General features: G+C 42.3%; 1 protein-coding gene across 1 annotated transcript in view; it reads left to right on the forward strand.

The window, feature by feature from the left end:
• The window catches only part of poln (polymerase (DNA directed) nu), a 76676-nt gene that overhangs the window by 8390 nt on the left and 48670 nt on the right, over positions 1-19616 (forward strand). The window contains exons 7-17 of the mRNA XM_079491288.1: positions 658-827; positions 1095-1207; positions 2389-2525; positions 2760-2828; positions 2915-2975; positions 4082-4146; positions 7218-7301; positions 9068-9163; positions 9751-9807; positions 10537-10593; positions 13340-13405. Coding sequence (XP_079347414.1) covers positions 658-827; positions 1095-1207; positions 2389-2525; positions 2760-2828; positions 2915-2975; positions 4082-4146; positions 7218-7301; positions 9068-9163; positions 9751-9807; positions 10537-10593; positions 13340-13405 — 975 coding nt within the window. The remainder of the gene's footprint in view (positions 1-657; positions 828-1094; positions 1208-2388; positions 2526-2759; positions 2829-2914; positions 2976-4081; positions 4147-7217; positions 7302-9067; positions 9164-9750; positions 9808-10536; positions 10594-13339; positions 13406-19616) is intronic.

Genomic DNA, 19616 nt, shown 5'->3' on the forward strand with positions numbered 1-19616 from the left:
CCTAGATTATTTTCCAGTGTTGTGTGCGACCAAGGATAAATGGTAACCATACCATACCACCTTTAGCGCATTGAAATAACAAAGTTGTACCAAAGTGCTATACAATAAAATATTAAAAAACCACAACTTCATTTAAAAACATACCATAAATTGATACAAGGTACAAAGCCACAGGTCACAGACAATTACTGCAGCAGTGGGTCAGAGAGATCAGCCTGGGAGGAGCAGCTGGGCTCACACTGGGAACCTTCTGATTCCCAAATCAGAAGGTACCCAGTGTGAGCCCAGCTGCTCCATCACATCCAAGACCACTGAGCCACTGACCACTGACTAACTGCCCCCTTGGGCTTGGTGCACAATTAGGTAGCTGCCAGTGCCCACTGCTCTGGATTCAGTGCAAGGCAGACGAGGCTACAGTATTTCTGTTGCACATTTAATTCATGGTGCTTTACATACCATAGTGTAAAACATTAAGCATTGAGACTTTAAGACACGTAACGTACCAATAAGAGAGTGCAAAAGAAACACACTATAAAATAAAAAGTGCAGAAGAAATTATATATATATATATATATATATATATATAAAAGGTAGTGGCAAACAAAGCACTTTAATTTGTGTGTGTGCGACTGTGTGCCTGTGTGTGCGTGTGCGCAGAAGCTGATGCCTTCAGTGTCGGGCATCCTGCTTCTGATGAAGACAGATCTGGACCTCAGGGGACCAGAGCATTCGTTGGGACCAAACGACAGCCTGTTCTACTTAAAGCTGGAACACACACCTGTATGGGCCCAACAGAATGCACATCACAGCCTAGAGCACTTTACCAGGTGTGTGTATCTATAACCCTTTATTTAACCAGTAAAAAAATAGGTATGCACAGGCAGATATTACACAGGATCACATGCTTACATACATTCATACTGTATAGAGGTTATGCGCAAAGTGAGTGGCTCAGTAGGCTTTCCCGCATAACTTCCAGGTATGTTGACTACATTTTTGTCCCCTCCAATCCAGATCTCTTCAGTGAAAATAGCCAATGTTTATTTAAATGAACACAGGATGTTACATGTATGTATGTATGTTTGTGTCTTTAGAGATGTGCTGCTGCAGGTGTTATCGAGCTGTCAGATGGTGGTGTGTTATAAAGCCAAGGACTTGCTGCGTACCGTTCTTCAGCACTACAGAGGACACCTCGACTGGAAACGAGGCAAGGCTCCTTCAACAACGTCCAAACCCCAAATGAACTGCACTACTAGTGCTGCACGATTCTTGCTCAAATTTGAATCTTTTTTTCTCACGATTCTCACACGTTTATCATTTGTTCCATGAAAATATGTCTTTAGTCTGTAGTTGCTGAACAGTCTACATTCAAAATGTGGCTTTAAACAGACAACATCAAAGTGCTCGACTTAAACCTCTCTCTTGTAGCAAAAACATAAGAGTAACTAAAATGAATTGGACAGCCAACTAGTGCTGCAAGATTCTTGCTCAAATGTAGAAATGAGATTGCATAGGTGTCTGAATTTAGATCTCGATCTTTTTTTAATTAATTGTGCAGCCTCTTCTGACGTCTAAATAATTGGGCATCCTGTGATTGTGTATAGCTGCTGTGACCTGTACAAAACCTTCGTCGTTTGCATGATAGAGTTTGTCAGGTTCACAAATACTAATTAGACCACAATTGTCAGTGTTGTTGTTGATCTATCTGCAAGTTTGGTTTTAGCCTTCTAAAGGACTCCATAGTGTAATTGTGGCTTTGGTCTGTTTTGGTGCAATCTAGTAAATGTCAGAAGGATGACAGTACAGACCTTATTAACAAATAATAAGCCCAAAGCATTGCAGGCCTACATGTCACAAATCTAAATAACTAATTATGGAGCTCCTAACACAATAATATTAATAACCTTTTTTTATCAAGTAAACTTATCAAAACAAATTTAGAAATGGCTTTATATTACAGAATAACATGACAACAATACAAATAAAAACATTAAGGGAATCAAACAATAATAATAATTTAAAAATGTAAACCATGATTGCCTTCATCTTCTCATTATATTAGTTCATTGAGCCGCAAAACTGTTTAATGAGTATTTTCTCTGTGAATGTCAGCTAGCTGCTAATTAAATTGTGTCCACTAGAGTGTGCTGTGCAATACACATGAATGGCACAGCAGCGTGGAAGAGAGAGCCCTCTCTCTTGTGTTGTTGGATATTGTCATTTATTTATTTAAATGAGAGAGAGGGTATATGTCACACACCATTACAGGTACTGAGTCAGATTGAAGCCCAGGATGAGGCGTATTATATCAACCCTCTGCTGAGGGTTGCCTGCTAAAACAGGAGCAATTGGTTGAGCAGAGTTTGTGGTCGTTGTGTCTCTGTCCAGTGGCAGGCTGTCGTCTCCAGGACCCGCAGGTGTCAGGCTGGCTGCTGGACCCTTCAGACCAAGCCTCCTGCTACCAAGACCTGCTTAGCAAGCATTGTAGGAAACTGCCCAGACCACCTGCTCTGGACACTGCGAAGGTTCATTAACACGCATGCACACGTGCACACACTCATACAAACATTTTATTGGCATGAATGTTGTACAAACAATATTGCCATTTATTATAATTGGAAAGGAAAACAGGTAAGGCAATGGAGATATAAAAGTTGAGAAAACGATGCAATGAAATGCAATCAGTACTGTATCTCTCTCTGTCTGTCTATCTTTGTCTTTCTCTCTCTCGCTCTTTCGGTCTTTCTCTCCTCCATCAGGTGTCTCGGGTCATTTCAAAACTCTGTCAGCTGTACTTGTTGAATGCGGAGCTGTGCACTAAACTACAGGTTAATACACAAACACACACATGCAACACGTACACAAATATGTCCAGCATACTGTGTGATATGTGTAACTGTGTGTGTGCGTGCAGGACCAGGGGCTGTGGTGGCTCTACTCCAACATGGAGCTGAGGATGATCCCTGTTCTGGCATGTGAGGACAAATTATTCATTATTGTGTTGTTGTTTTTTTGGTTGTTTGTATAGTCTGCTGGGTGTTGTATGTTTTATAATGAACCACAATGGAAACAAGCTTTGGCTTTTTTGTGTTCAATCCATTTGGCACTTTTAACTGGTGATACAGTGTCGTTTAATCGTTGCCAAGTATTCTGTTCTATACTACTGCACAAGTTGATTTAAGGAGTTTTATTGTCATTCCATACAGGTACAGAACGGAATTTGTTACCCAGGCCCTGGTCATGGCAGAATAGATTAAAATCTACCTAAGCATAGCAAAGTATATTAATAATACCAGTAGTGAATATAAAGCAATTGCACATGTCCACTAAAATCTGTGATAATAGCAGGTCTACAACCTTGTAGATCTGCTATTTTTGGTAAAGATATTTAGAAGGAAAAGAGGAGGGGGCCTAATATAGGGGGGCTCCAGACACCTAAGTATATAGGTTTTAAGTGGTTTATTTGGTCATTCATGCATTTATTTTGTCATTCAGAGCAATATAATGTGTGTGTGTAAAGTATGGTGTAGAAAATAAATAACCCAAATTAAAACTCAGTGTTTAGTCCATCTGTGTATCGTCCATTTTAGTAGTCTTTTTGGTGACCTCCAATAGCTCTGTTGTCTATTTTAATGGTGATTCCAAGAATAGAGTTTGAAGTGAGTTCACCCTCAAAATGGATGCTTTAGGGACCTACTGTATAGTGCAGAGGTTATTTTAAAATGAAACAACTGTTTTCAGAGACTGTATGTATTGACTTTAAAATAGTTAAATAAATACATTCCCAGTACATGTCTGATGCCTGCTTCATTTTGGTGCGAGTGTCACGAGTATAGGTACTGTTTAGAGAAGTTGTTAAAAAAACACATTCATGTGAAATGGTTAATGTGAAAGATAACGCAGCAAAAGATTATATCAAAAATTACTTTTAAAGGGCTAATTGAAAAGGTTACACAGTATGACTTTAAGCATCCTCAGAAATGTGAAGGTATCCTTTTACAGGTTAAGGACAGAGACAGGAAGAATGTGATACTGTTGGGAGCTAGGCGACATGAATGATGGTGGTGTATTGTTGTTGCAGCTATGGAGAGCAACAGGATCCATGTGGACAAAGATGCCCTGAAGAGGACTTCAGACATGCTGGGAGTAAGATCACACATCAAGCAACACTGGTCCCACTCACTGCTGGGTTTGAAAATGTATCAACCACTTAACCTTTTTTACATTGTACAATCCTGAGTGTCAATGTAAATCTGAGATTGCACAAATGGAACCAAACGGACCTGTTCATTTGGTCCATTTGTACACTGACTTAAATTTACTGTGTTTGTACCCTACAAACTGATATACAGCAGAAATTAGACTCTAAATTATGATTGGATCCTATAAATGAGTGGTAGAGTCCACTTTAGCAGAAGTACATTAGACTGCCGGTTGGTTGGACAATGGGATGTGGGACGATTTTCACATGCACCTGGGAGTGCGAAACCTAGCCAAGTCTCCAACATCTTTGTCTCTCTCCACTGTCAGCCCTCAGTCAAACGTGATCCACAGTCTTAAGGACTTTTGTGCTTTATGGTTTAATTTGAAAAAGTGGCGTTTAAAGGATTATCGGCTGAAGAGAGCTTCTATATGCCAGGGACTGTGACAGTTGAGTCAGCCCCACGACACTAGTTTGGATAACACCGTCCCGATGATGGAAGATCCGCTCTTCCAGAAACGGTGTACACAGGCCTATACTGTAGATCAGGGGTTCTCAACGTTTTTGGCCGGGGACCCCCGGAAATGCTTTGGCAATGTCTCGGGACCCCCGCCCCGCCCCCTCCCGACCCCCAATATAAATTGACTGCTACAATAACCTTAAACCATTTTGGGCGGGAACCCCTTTTGGTGTTTTAAGCATTGTTATAATTTAGCTATTCAAAAATAGCAGATCTACAAGCTCATAGCGCGCCACTCGGTGGCGCGCTATGAGCTTGTAGAACTTGTAGGTCTGCTATTTTTGAAAAATCGTGAAAATATTTTTTTTTTTTAAATCTTTTTTTTTTTCGGAAAATATTTTGGGAACCCCCCAAAATAATTTGGCGACCCCCTGAGGGGTCGCGACCTACGGGTTGAGAACCCCTGCTGTAGATCTCTGGTTATACCTACTACTGTCAGTGCTTGCACATGGCACACCCATTATTATTTGCTTTACTTGCATTTACATCACGTGTACTAACCGTTTTTACCCTCCTGTAATTTTGAATGCTGTACAGGAAAACCAAACTACAAAATTGGCCTAGACCCTAGAGTTTCATGCTGCTTTTAGTTCAGTGCATGACAGTCACTGCAGTACATCACCATCTTAACAAATAGGGGAACAAACTGAAGGGGACCTCGAGAGAAGGAGAAGTGATGGAGAGGTGGATTTAGTGATCATGTGCATGGCCCCCCTCCCGGGACCTGTCCTTATATTGCTGGAACTGAGTGAGCGAGACAGAAGGAGCTTTTTAGGTGGTCAGCATACACAGGTGGTGGACCTAGTCATATGCATATTGCAAGTTCAACACACACACACACACACACACACACACACACACACACACACACACACACACTGTACTTCAGCAGCAGGGGTTTTATTTGTCGAAGAGAGTGTCCCATGTCGCAGCACTCCTATAAATAGGATGTTTCCTTTAAGAGAAGCTGCTGCCGGAAAGAACATCATTGTCTGCCACACTCCAGACAGACAGACAGACACACACACACACACACACACACACACACACACACACACACACACACACACGCACTGTGTCATATTTGATTAGGTTTTCTTGCTCAGCTGTCAAGTGGAGCCCTCCAAACATCAAGCGGAGGACTCCTTCTGGCTGTCAGTCACACATGCACACACGCACGCTCTCTCATCTTTTATTGCAATTCATGTTGTTAACTTCAACCCCACGCTTTGTCTCTCAGCAGTTTCCTTTACAGAAAATGACTCATACTATGAAAAGTGGGTTCACACAGGGATATGAACTCATACACGTTCTTTCAAATATACCGTAATCGTGTCATTGACATCCCTGCTGCGGTGCGTGCGTGTGTGTGTGCGTGCGTGCGTGTGTGTGTGTGTGTGTGCGACTGTGCGTGCGCGCTCGCGTGCACGCTCGTCTGTCCAACTCCACTCCACTGAGGGGCACCATCAAGTATTGATGAGGCCGTCTGGAGTCTGCACAGGGCGGGACAGGCACATAATGTGGAACTTAGGCACTTATCTGGCTGCTCTTTCTTTTGCTGTCTTTCTCTCTCTTGCCGTGTATCTCCATCTGTCTCTCTCACCTCCGTCTCCATTTGGAGCTGTCTCACTCCACTGAGAGATGCTACACCCTCCCTCGTTCCCTCCCACCCTGTGTCTTTCTCTCCCTCTGTCAATCATTCTGTCAGCTTCTGCCTTCCCATTTCGTTTCACACCTCAGACTGGCATTTGTTGGCCTAATGTCTTTCCCTATCACTGTCTAGCCCTGGCTTACCTACATCATGTCATCCTCACCACTACGATCCCTCCCTACTCCCATCTATTTTTTTTGTTTGCTCTAAGATGATTAGCTTTGCAACTTTTTCACAACTTATCCCTTGGGCGTGCGTGCGTGCCAGCGCACACACGTGTGTCGTAGATTTGAATGTTGTTTTGTTTTGTTTTATTTGATTGAGAACTATTATTTAAACTTATTATCAAATGACTTTCCACATACTAGTAGTAGCTATCTGGTTACGGTAGATTCTTTTCCCGCTCTTTTTTCTCTAATTGGCCTAATAGTCGTAGCATTTTGCTCTCTAGGTCGTCCTCAGACAAGCCCTCCACATTCTCTTTGCTTCTGTCTTATCTTTGTTGTGCTCTCGGCTTCGGATGTTATCAGACTATTTAATGTCTGTCATCAGCCCTTATCATGACCATGCCATGGAGCCCTCATTCTCTCTCCCCCTCATTCTATGTGGCTTTCATTTTCTCTCGCTAATGCTCATTCTCTCCTTTTCTCTTGCTCTCTCTTATTATCCATTCCTCATCATTTCACACTCATTCTCTCTCATTATCTCACTCCATCTCATCCTTTCTCACTCATTATCCAATTGTCTCATTCTCTTCTATTCTCCCTCTGTCCTTTCTCACTCATTCTCTCTCCCTATATATGTCATTATTTAATTCCCATTCTTTCTCCCTCTGTCTCTCTCAGACTAAGATAAAACAGTTGGAGCAGGACGCCCATAAGGCTGCAGGACAAATCTTCCTGGTGACCAGCAGCACCCAGCTACGCACGGTGTGTGTGTGTGTGTGTGTGTGTGTGTGTGTGTGTGTGTGTGTGTGTGTGTGTGTGTGTGTGTGTGTGTGTGTGTGTGTGTGTGTGTGTGTGTGTGTGTGTGTGTGTGTGTGTGTGTGTGTGTGTGTGTGTGTGTGTGTGTGTGTGTGTGTGTGTGTGTGTGTGTGTGTGTGTGTGCGTGCGTGTGCGCGTGCGTGGAAAAGTATGGAATAAACAAAACTGTTAATAAACTAGCCCAGCAGGGGAATGGTAAGCCTCACACATGAAAAACATCGTTCAGAGTATGGGAAGGCATTGCGGACTCGCCATTGGCTTAATGAACAGCCAATGAGAAGAAAGTCATAAAAACAAATCACACCCGTGTGAAGTGAGGGGGGCTCTTATCATCATACATCTCATTCCGGCCAATCACATCCTATGTCCAGCTTTAAATGTTTGTCTTTACACAAACACTCACAATTGGCCATTCATTATCAATGGCATTTAATGTGGCTAGCGCCCCTCAAACATCACACTCGTCTGAAGTGAGGCGTGCTCTTATCATCATACATCAGCCAATCAAATCATCACATTCTGTGCTACAGACACACACAAAGCTGTGCATAGGAGGGGCCAGCTTACTCCACAAGCAAAAGAAAAAAGATAGAAGAATAATTGAAAAGAAAAGAAACATGTGTACCTTGTTATAGTGTTCATAACTGCCTGGATATCAACTTTCAATCTGGGGAACATTTCTAAATCAAGAGGCTTCACGGTATAATTATTCCATAGTGGTTCGATTGTTTCTACGAAAATAGGTCATGGTTTGTTTTCGAGTTCATGGATCGAACACCCAAAATATAAAACCTGGATCACTCCTGACCACAAGTCAAACACTAATGTGTTATGCAACATATGAGCCAAAGACATCGCCAGCATGGGGTCAGTCTTCAGTCGTCTGCATTGCGAAATACATTCAATACAGTCTCACTATCAGTATTTTGAGATCACTGCCGGTGGTCAGACGGTCAAAATTCCAACAAAAATACACACGTGAAAACATGTCCCAGGCACTCAAATATTTCAGCAGGGAGGCACTTAATACTTAAAAAATAAAAATAAAAAGCTTTAATGTGAGGATGCTACAGTTAAAACCTGTCCACACACACTTATCTTAGAAAACTACAAAAAGTAGAGGTCTTAATTAACGAAAGTAAATTCTGTAAAAGGCTGGAATTTTCATGTGGGAGAAGGGCAAGCACTGTGTAATACAGTACCATGTCTTTTTTAAATGTTTCAAGACATTTAAGGAATGTCTCATGGGGTTGTATCATCAGTGGTGGAAAGTACTCAATTTACTTAAGTAAAAGTATCAATACTGTAATTTAGAAATATTCCATTACAAGTAAAAGTCCAGAATTAAAAATGTACTTGAGTAAAAGTATAAAAGTATCGGTATCAAAATGTACTTAAAGTACCAAAAGTCAATCTTTTGAAAATAGCCGATCTACAAGCTCACAATGGGTCCATCACAACGCATTGTGAGCTTGTAGATCGGCTATTTTCAAATGGCTGAAATGTATAGGGCTGAAGTGGCTAATGTTTTGTTTTGTACTAATAATTATAACTAGTAACTCAAGTTTTCAAATAAATGTTGTGGAGTAAAAGTACAATATTTGCCTCCGAGATGTAGTGGAGTACAAGTTAAAGTATTTGAAAAATTGCAGTACAAAAAATAAAGTACAAATGCCTCAAAAATGTACTTTTGTGTGCGTGTTATTTAAAAGGTCCTGTTCGAGAAACTGCGTCTCCATGAACGCTGCGAGAACAAGAAACTCCCCAAGACTGTCAACAAACAGCAGCAGTCTACATCCGAGGCCACTGTGAGGAGAACACACACACACACGCACACACACACACTGTGCACAGACGAATGTCAGCTTTGTTTCACGTTTATGTGCTTATGTAAATGAATGTGCTTTATCTAAAATGTTATGCATCTGCGTAGACATTATGCTCACTCACACACACACGCGCACACACACACACACACACACACACACACACACACACACACACACACACACACACACACACTGATGCTCACAGAAAGTGGCTGTTTTTTCAGTTGTCAGTTGTGCTCACTTCTGTATATTGTTTTCTGAGCACACATCTTTGTGTCCTTTGCGGGATTTGATTATGTGAAATTATTGAATTTACAAATAGACATGCATGACACGCTAAGTGTAAAAGGAAGCTCTGGATGATATAATTTCAGAGACAATTCCAATTTTCCAGGTTTTCTCAATCAATGGTGAAACAGCAGTACATTAACATGCAATGAAGCAAAACGAAAGACAAAATGTACTCTGAATACATTATATACACATAGTAATATTTGCAGTACATACTGTAACTGTTTTTAAGTCCAAACTGCAAGAAATGTGTATTGTGTCTTTTCGGCATGCAGTTGTTACAGCTTCAGGACCTGCACCCTCTACCCAAGATTATCCTGGAGTACAGACAGGTCAGTCACAGGTGTTGACTCATTCCTTTATACACCAGCTCATCCTAGCGAACAGGCAGCAGAGTCACAGGCTTTGACTCTTTAAATTATACACCAGCTTATCCCAGAGTACAGGCAGGCAGGGCAGTCAAAAGGCTCTTAATTCATCTCATTAATTTGCAGACTGATGAAACATGATTTTAAAACTCAGACGGATGAAGGGGCGGCGGTGGCTCAGGGGTAGAGTGGCTGGATGGCAACCGCAAGGTTGCCAGTTCGAACCCAGGCTCCCCCAGAGTTAGTGTCGAAGTGTCCTTGAGCAAGACACTGAACCCCTAATTGCTCCCGATGTGCTGGTTGGTACCTTGCATGGTTTCCTCCGGCATCGGTGTATGAATGTGTGTGTGAATGGGTGAATGTAATGCACAATCTATGTAAAGCGCATTGAATAAAGGCGCTATATAAATGCACCATTTACCATTTAACAGGCAGTACAGTCACAGGCTTTGGCTCTTTAAATTAAACACCAGCTTATCCCAGAGTACAGGCAGGCAGGTCAGTCAAAAGGCTCTTAATTCATCTCATTAATTCACAGACTGAAGAAAAACTAAGACGGATTAAGTCATAGCTCGCTTTAACAACGTTAACTTTTATGAATTGCTTTTTGATTCTGTTCTCACAATCATCATTATGGTTATTGTACATATGATGCCTAAAGTCATTGTGTATGTTTTCTGTCTGTCTCCTCAGGTCCACAAGATCAAGTCCACGTTTGTAGATGGCGTACTGTCCTGCATGATGAGCAAGGTGAGGGCACGAAATACAGAGTTATGGGAAGATCATGAGACCATAAAGTTTCTACAGTTTTTCCAAGTTGTAGTCCCTAATAACGAACTTGTGCAGCAATATTGCTTCTCCTAGCTCACTTTGAGAAATGGCTGATTCAGCTTTTCTCCTTGGAGTTGGCAGAGGTTTTGGGAGAAGCACAGTATAGATTTAAAAATCACACCCGTGTGAACTGAGTGGTGTAAGGTTTTATATAGCATGATCAGCTGTGGTCTGACGTAATGTCTGACGTCCGATGTGAGGTATTATATAAGGTAAGGTATTATATAGCCTGATCAGCTCTGATCTGACGTAATGAAATCACACCCGGATGTGATTTCACAACTGGCTTTTTTTGTGCAGAAAAAATGACCATGGTTGCTACGGTCATCCAGTTCACCCGGTGTGATTTAATTACGTCAGAAATTATTTTGAACATAGCAACCATGCTCATTTTTTTCTGCACACAAAAGCCAGTTGTAGGAGTGGTTTACACCACTCAAAAATCAGTGGGTGTCAACCCCACAATGTTAATATTCTACATGCTGATTATTAGGTCTAATCTCTGACTGATCTCCCTGATCTTACCCGAGCCTCGACTATGGGGGACCTGCTGACTGTACGCGGCTGCTTGGGACTTGATGAGCATGTGAAAAAACCAAGAACTCAACTAACCTTAATCACTTAAGATGGAGTATATTTATCTTAACTAGACATTAGAGGTGGTAGATTATGATCATATACTGTACATAATCAGCCACTGATTAGGTGGTCTAATCTGAATTTTGTAATGTGTAACATGATCACATTGATCCCTGTGATCTTACCTGAGCCTCAGCTATGGGGGACCTGCTGTAAGCCTCTGCACTGCTGCTGCTCAGGCTCTCATCTAGGATCTGAAATATTCATTGATTTTCTATCTCTGAATTACAGTTCTATTCTGATACTGGTACGTTGATGCAGCTCTTCATTAACCTGATAAATCAACTGAAGACTGTATATGGCTATGTTTATGTTACCTTTGCTGGAAATAACTATACACCAGTAGCTTAATGTACAGTACTACAGTACATATCTTATTATCACTATGACTAACTCACAACTGCAACAGAAAATAAACAACTCCTTCACACACGTCGAAAAGGACATTTTGTCCATTCATTTTGGCACTGTTGAGAGAACAGTGCCAAAATGAATGGACAAAATGTCCTTTTCGACGTGTGGAATATATTGTCCTAACTCACAAGTGCAACAAAAAATAAACAACTCCTTCACATCTCTCAACAGTGCCAAAATGAATGGACAAAATGTCCTTTTCGACGTGTGGAATATATTGCCGTGTTTTATTATACATTTCCTGGCTTCCCACCCATGGGGAAATTATAATGGACAGTGAGTGAAACTTTATGTTGACTGCCAAGCTGAGACATGGAAATACAAATTAGAAAAAAGAGGTCAGGATGTGTCTCTGTCACTTACATAGACAACCATGCTATGCAGAGAAGTGCCGGAAGCCAGACTGACCCCAACACAGGAGAGTGTTATTACACTGCTCTCCCACCAGGCAGCACCAATTTGCCCCAAGCATTTCTCTTTTTCTTAACCACTTAAATCATATTTCATTGACCGTAGTCCTGTCCCCCAGGGGGCTACACTAGCCTCCCTCCTCTCTCCCCTCTACACCAAATATGTTTGCCGAAAATAGCCAATATACAAGTTAACGTGTTGCGTTGCGACTTGCTGCTGTAAGGTTGCACATCTGCTATTTACACTGAATGTGTTCACCCCCGAATAGGGATACTAGGTGGTTACAGGAGAATGCAGAGTCCACTCCTTTTTTCTTTCACTAGGAAAGCAGAGAGTGGGACAGATCACGGCAAAAAGGGGGGGTACTTGCATCACCAGGACAGAGTGTATAGAGAAGATTTCCACTGAGCTGTTCCCTCTCCGGGTTTTGCTCAGTGCCCCCAGTGTAAGAAACAGCTGCCAGTGTAAACATGCAGATGAGTTTTGTGGTGAGATGTGTGAGCAGTGGAATCTGTAGGGAGCTGGAGCTGTTTATGCCTCTGCATTGAACTCCACTAATGAGCTTCTCTGACTGTCAAGATTAGCTGTTAGGCTTTTCTGAAGATGATCCACCACGCTATCCTTTAGCCAGGGTAGAGAGGAAACATTGTATTGAAATGTGCGACTAATAATCTATTTAAATGAACCTTTGCAGATGGTGTTAGTGTTACTTAGTTTGAGACAATGACCTTCGACAAAGAACTGCCCTGTGTACAATTTCAATTCAGGCATGTAGCAGATGGCTGTAGGGCAACATCAGAGTAAATGACCTAAACGCCACTCACAAAACGATAGGGCAAATGGTCAAGTAAATAGTGTGTAAACAATGAAGTGCTACAGAGTAGTAACTAGGATACCAGTTTATTACATACCCTGTCTGTGTATGTGGACATACAACATATATTGTACATGCACTTATTATACCAAACAATGGGGAAGGGAAACTTGCTGCTTTCAGATTTGATGAGGATTTCTCTGTTGAACAGAAATAGATGAAAATGTACAAAAACAATATGAATCATTCATCCTGGCTGTTTGTAGAATTGTTCTTAAAAATCTATATTTCCTTTTCCTCTCAGCCTGTGGGTTTAGGTTGAACATTTGCGTCTCCCACTTATCTGATTTTGTCCTTTGTGTCTCTCTGTCTCGCTCTCTCCATCAGAACTACATCTCCCCCACATGGTACCAGACCAGTGCAGTGACTGGTAGAGTCTCATCCAAACACCCAGTGAGTCTTTCCTCCCTCATGTCTCCTCCTACTGTCTGCATCTTCCACATTTTATTTATTTATTTATTTCAATTACACTGTGGTTCCCGGGTGTTTGTTCTCGCTTACCTCCTGTCATTAATAAATGCAGTACTAATTAAGTCATACTCATTATGTCTGTCAGCCATGACAATAAAATAGTGGGTCGCTGAGTCACAAAGGGTAGGGGAAACTTTCCTATGCTAAAGTAAGAAGTAAGGCCTCTTCATAGTGTATATGCAGTGCTCTGGTTTTACTTTCGCTCTATGTTCTGCATCCATCTCTGTCTACGGTCTTTGTTCTATTTGTCGATATCTCATTATCTCTCATTATTGTATTTATGTTTCTCTCTTATTAAAGAGAGTATTTGATTAAACTTAGATTAGATTTGCTGCACACGCACGCGCGCACGCACAGTGAGGTTGGGAAGGTTACATAACAAGACTTTGTTTCCTCTAGCTGTCCAGAGATGTGATTGTGGTGTGTGTGCGTGTGTGCGTGTGTGTGTGCGTGTGTTTGCGCGTGTGCAATGGCGGATCTCCATACCAGTCATTCTCATTTAAGCTTCATGGCAATGTTTTTTGTCAGGTGAAACCTGACCAATGAAAGCTCATGAAATGTAAGCGACCTAGTCATCAATGGGAGTCGACCCCATGCCGCCTAACCGAATGGGAGCCACCTAAACGCCTCCGGCCAATCGCGTAGTAGCGACCTAGTCATATTAGCTGCCTCCTAAGCTATGACACGGGCACAGCGGGAGTCTGCAATGCCCAGACCACACTCTCAACCATAGACCTAAACACCGCAGCGGAGCGGAGCGCCTGACTACTTCTTTTTAACCTTGAGTGATGGAGACAACTATTTTGAGCAGCTCAGATTACATAGATCAAAAGAACGTACAAGTTCAGCAAATGCACTTTCTGAACCATGTAACCTTTTTGTTTGTAGTAGATACAGACAAAACATGGCTAAAACCACTCAAACAGCATAACATTGAAACATTGGAGTCGTTGACCATTTGAAGATTTTGAACCCAAATCAAGGATATTGCCATGCTGATGAGTGGCTTCAGTTATAATATTTATCAATTCTATGCTTTCAAGTAGTTTAATGAATTCCATAGCCTTAGAGTCGGCAGTGGCACCACTGTGAATGTGAATGTTGAAATCTCTGTTCAAAATTATTCTTTCATGTTTGATAATAATGAGAGCAGTTAGCACAGATAATTCTGGGCGAAATATTGAAATGTGCCTCGGAGGCCTGAATATCATAATAATACCACTGTGAGTACAGCTGGTTCAGCTTTAAGCACAGTAACAAGATATTCAAAGAATGAGTACTTATCCAGGTCAACCTTTGTACAGCTAAACTTTTCTGAGTACCGGTAGATCTGAAGATCATGAATTCAAATCTTAAGTTTATAGTACAGTAGGCCACTAGCTGAGTCTAAAACAGATGAAAAGTATACTGCAACGGTGTGTCTGTATGTGTATATAAATACTCACACACACACACACACACACACACACACACACACACACACACACACACACACACACACACACACACACACACACTCAGACAGACTCACTCACTCACTCACTCTACAACCTACTGCTGCAATAATGGATTTATTAGTGCAGTGCTGACTGCAGTCCCTTCCTTATGGAAGGTCCATGCTTTTTTACAGTTTATATGCCTGGCCTGCTGCCTATAGACGTGTGTGTGTGTGTGTGTGTGTGTGTGTGTGTGTGTGTGTGTGTGTGTGTGTGTGTGTGTGTGTGTGTGTGTGTGTGTGTGTGTGTGTGTGTGTGTGTGTGTGTGTGTGTGTGTGTGTGTGTGTGTGTGTGTGTGTGTGTGTGTGTGTGTGTGTGTGTGTGTGTGTGTGTGTGTGTGTGTGTGTGTGTGTGTGACTGTGTGTGTGTGTGTGTGTGTGTGTGTACACCCGCAGGCAACGTTCAGTCTCTCTATCTGCATCTGAGACTGCTGGGCCAGCAAAGTCCTTTGGTTCACCTTTCAGCGTTGTTGCTTTCATTAGAAGTTCGGTTCATCAGATTCAAGACGCACTGACGCAGACAATAAGTCAAACAAAGCTCCAGTGAAATATGGGGCGATCCTTAGTTCATCCACCTCATTTCAGCCAAACTATGGCTGCGGTCGTAGCTGTAAGCGGAAGGTCACCGGAGTGTGTGTGTGTGTGTGTGTGTGTGTGTGTGTGTGTGTGTGTCTGTGTCTGTGTGTGTGTGTGTGTGTGCGTGTGCGTGTGCGTGTGTGAGTGACTGTGTGTGTGTGTGTGTGACAGTGTACTGTGTGTGTGTGTGTGACTGTGTGTGTGCGCGCCTGTATGTGTGTGTGCCCTACAGACGGTGTGTCTGGATGATTTAGTTGTATTGGTGCTGCAGTAAAACCTTTAGTCACGCTGAGAGCTGCTTCGTAGAGTCAGGGAAATAGCACCGCTGAAATATTCATCACATCACCACAGAGGGAAAGCGCAGTGAGAGAACTTTTGAGGAAATGTTTTCATCTGACAGATTTATTTCACCCCTCTCCTCCATCCCTCTCTACTTCTAAGCTAAACTAAATTAAGTTCAGCTAAACTGAATTAAACTAAATGCCTATCTTTTTCTGCTGCTGTCAAAACATTTTGTTGTTTGCAAATAATCAGTACAGTATGTGCATCATATCGCTAATGTCTGTCTAGCCTGTGTGCAGCTTAATTTGTCACTAGTGTGACAGGGCCAGATTAAAGCCCTGTGCATTAATGTCACTATGTGATTAATCCCCACTTGTTGTCTAGCTTTCAGGCAATTCAATGTGGCTTTGCATTTTGATTAAGACTCTGTATGCTTACAGTAGCTGTCATGTACCAGTGTGATTCCAAGCCTACCTTTGCGTTTACCTAGCATGCCCTCAAATGCCCCCCAGGCAACATTTGCAATCCTTTGGTTCACCCCTCGTGTCGTTTTCTTTAAAGTTCACTTCATTACATTTAAAGATGGAGTGCCGTGATTTTTGTACTTTTTCTGTTTTGTATACGTGTCTATGGAGTTAACATTAAATAGACCCCCAGGTGTGGTTAGAAGTGAAATATATCTTCCCTGTGTATTGTTGGTTTCTCAAAAGACCCAATCGAGGCCCAGGTCAAAAGGCCCAATCGAAATGACAGTGATATAGTGTCATCACAACATCATACCCTCCCCTAACCCCTCCTCCTGGGCCTTTATCATACAACAACAGCTGTGGGTGCGGCTTCAGTTCAGGTGGATCATCACCCATCAACACCCACCAGGCAAACCATGCATACTTAATGAACTGGTGGGTGTGGCCACCTAAAAACATAATTTTAACACTTTCTGTACAAAAATAAATCTTTCTCCTAGTATCATAGGACCTGATGATCATGTTTTAGGGGGGGGGGGGGATCACGGCACTCCATTAGGCATGTAACGATACACTCAACTCATGATACGATACGTATCATGATATGAGGTTCACTATACCATTATTCACAATATTTTAAACACAAATGTATTTGTCATCATTTGAGCAGCCATCAGCTGGGTGAAGCTGTCTGCTCTGTAATCCATTGTCTCTACCACCATTCATTCACATACTTTAGCACTTATCTGTGCCTCTGAAAACCTTTTCAGTCAATATCACTCATGCTCTCATTGTCCTGTTACTTCTCGTGTGCATACATGCACTCCCACTGCGCTTCTCACATGTGCACTGCAACAGTGCACATGTGAGAAGCGCAGTGGGAGTGCCACTGTTTCACAGAGCTGTCTTGGTTGGAGGTACAGTAATTTGGTGATTGACTTGGAAACCCCCAACACCAAAATCCTTGATAGGAGCTTTCTCCACTCTGCTATAAGGATATGGAACAGTAGCCTGGGTTCCAGCCTGATTTCTCCACTCTGCTATAAGGATATGGAACAGTAGCCTGGGTTCCAGCCTGATTTCTCCACTCTGCTATAAGGATATGGAACAGTAGCCTGGGTTCCAGCCTGATTTGCTGCGTTCCGCGGGTCTGAAATGTAGCGCAGTGACATTTCAGATCAGCGGAACGCAGCGAATCAGGCTGGAACCCAGGCTAATGGAACAGCCTTTCCCTGCGGTTGTTGGAGATATTACATCTAGCAGTGTTCACGCCTTCAAGAAGAGGCTGAACAAACACCTCCTCAGTATGTGACTAGTCCCACAAAGCTCAAGGACTGCCATTCATCCAACATTCAGTTTACACATACTGTACGCCTGACTGAGTAGCTGCAGTCTGCAGATCATTGATAGGCTCTTTGACAGGCTATGTTTTTCTCATAGCCTGTATCTGCTTAAGCTTAATAAAAAAAGAAAAATTGCATAGTCACAAAAAAGTGCATCTATGGTCTTTGTTGAGGAAATAAACACTAAAATACTTCATTTATAGTATCTATAATATGGTGTTGGTTGTTCTGGAATAATTTACATTGAAATGTTATTTCTCAAAACATTAAGTACAAAGTGTTGCATTCGGTAATAATGATCTTCTTCCATGACTGAGGAAGCATATAGTAACATATAGTAACTTTTGTAGTTTTTGTAGTGGTGCCTGCATCCTGTTATCTTTGTGTCCTAGCCTGTCATACACCCAGTAACCTAATTCACATAGCAACGCTGTCATCAGATGACACACCACAGTGCCACTACGGATAAATGTTCTGTCTCTTTTCTTCGCTTTTCAGCAGGGTGTATCACCAACATCATTTGTTTTTCCCACACACTTTCTTTCTCTAACTCTAACCCTTGCTCTAAATGAGGCGGTCGATAGCTCATCTCTGTGTCACTGAGCCATTGGTTCAATCACCAACTACTGATCTGACACGCATGGGCGCGCGCACACACACACACACACACACACACACACACACACACACACACACACACACACACAGTACACGCTGGACTTATCTAATATATTTTGAGAATTTGCGACTGTCTTGAATCAAACTTTGAATTTGTCATGGTACAGAGCGGTCGATATACGGCTGTTGGACAGCTGGGATTTAACAAGTTTCTGTCACCCCGGGGCCTGAGTTAGATGTTTCACACACTGGTATCATCCTTGGAATGAATGAATTGTAGCCCATTGGCTGTGGGTGTGGGTGGGTCTGGGTGCTTGCCTCTCTCCTTCAGCAGTCCTCAGCTGACCTGTAGAACAGTTAATATAGCTGTAATGCATTCCATTCCAGGGTAGTGGTGATATAATGGATGCATTGATGGAACCTTAAGATGAGAGAGGTAGAGCTATACCAATATATGCTGTCATTTATTCAAAGGACAACATCATTAGCAGCAGCATCTGTGGAAATTAAACACACCAATCCCAATGTCACTATTAGTGATGCGCGGGCCGGCTTTTTTTTCATAACCCGCCCGTCCCGTCCCGCCACGGGAGCCAGCCCGCACCAACCCATCCCGCCCCGTGGCCCGCAAAAATAAAATGTAGCCTGACGACCGACTTTTCAACACCCAACAAGTCCAGTCCATTCAATTGCTTTCGAGAGATAGGGGAGGGGGCAGGGACGTGCAGAGGGAATTTGAAGGGCAGGGGCTGGAATTTGAAAAGGCACCTTTATTTTTCTACCCAGATTTAGAGGAATATCTAATTTTAAACACTAGGAAATTACCCAACCAGTCTACGCTGCAGCCCAAATTACTGGTTATCAAAGTAAAATTGAAAAGCAGTTGCTTGCTTTGCTGTTAGTATCGCATATAATCGCATTTGCTTGATTGCCTGTCAGTCCTGTCAGTCAGAAAGTTTGTATGATCGAAAATTGTGAAATGACACTGGAATGACAAAGAGAGAGAGAGAGAGAGAGAGAGAGAGAGATATGTGGCGGTCCCTCTCCTGCGTGAGTCGTAACAAATTATTTGAATGAACAGTATAAAACTTATGTACACATGACAACTGACATGACATACCTATTTGTCTCGGACCGGTTCACTTCACTCGTTTGGTTTGTATGCTCACTGCAGCAGTGTAGCTCTCCACTCGAGATGAATGAATGTCATGTTCTAATTTTAGTTTTGATTGTCTATATATACTTAGACTTCGTTGCACGGAGGCGGTACCATACACCCAAAATAGCCGCTCTACAAGCTCACAACACCTCTATAATTCTGTGTGCGCACACTGCACGCCTAAACGGCACCG

Source organism: Electrona antarctica (assembly GCF_951216825.1).
Source record: "Electrona antarctica genome assembly, chromosome: 21".
Classification (NCBI taxonomy): Eukaryota; Metazoa; Chordata; class Actinopteri; order Myctophiformes; family Myctophidae; genus Electrona; species Electrona antarctica.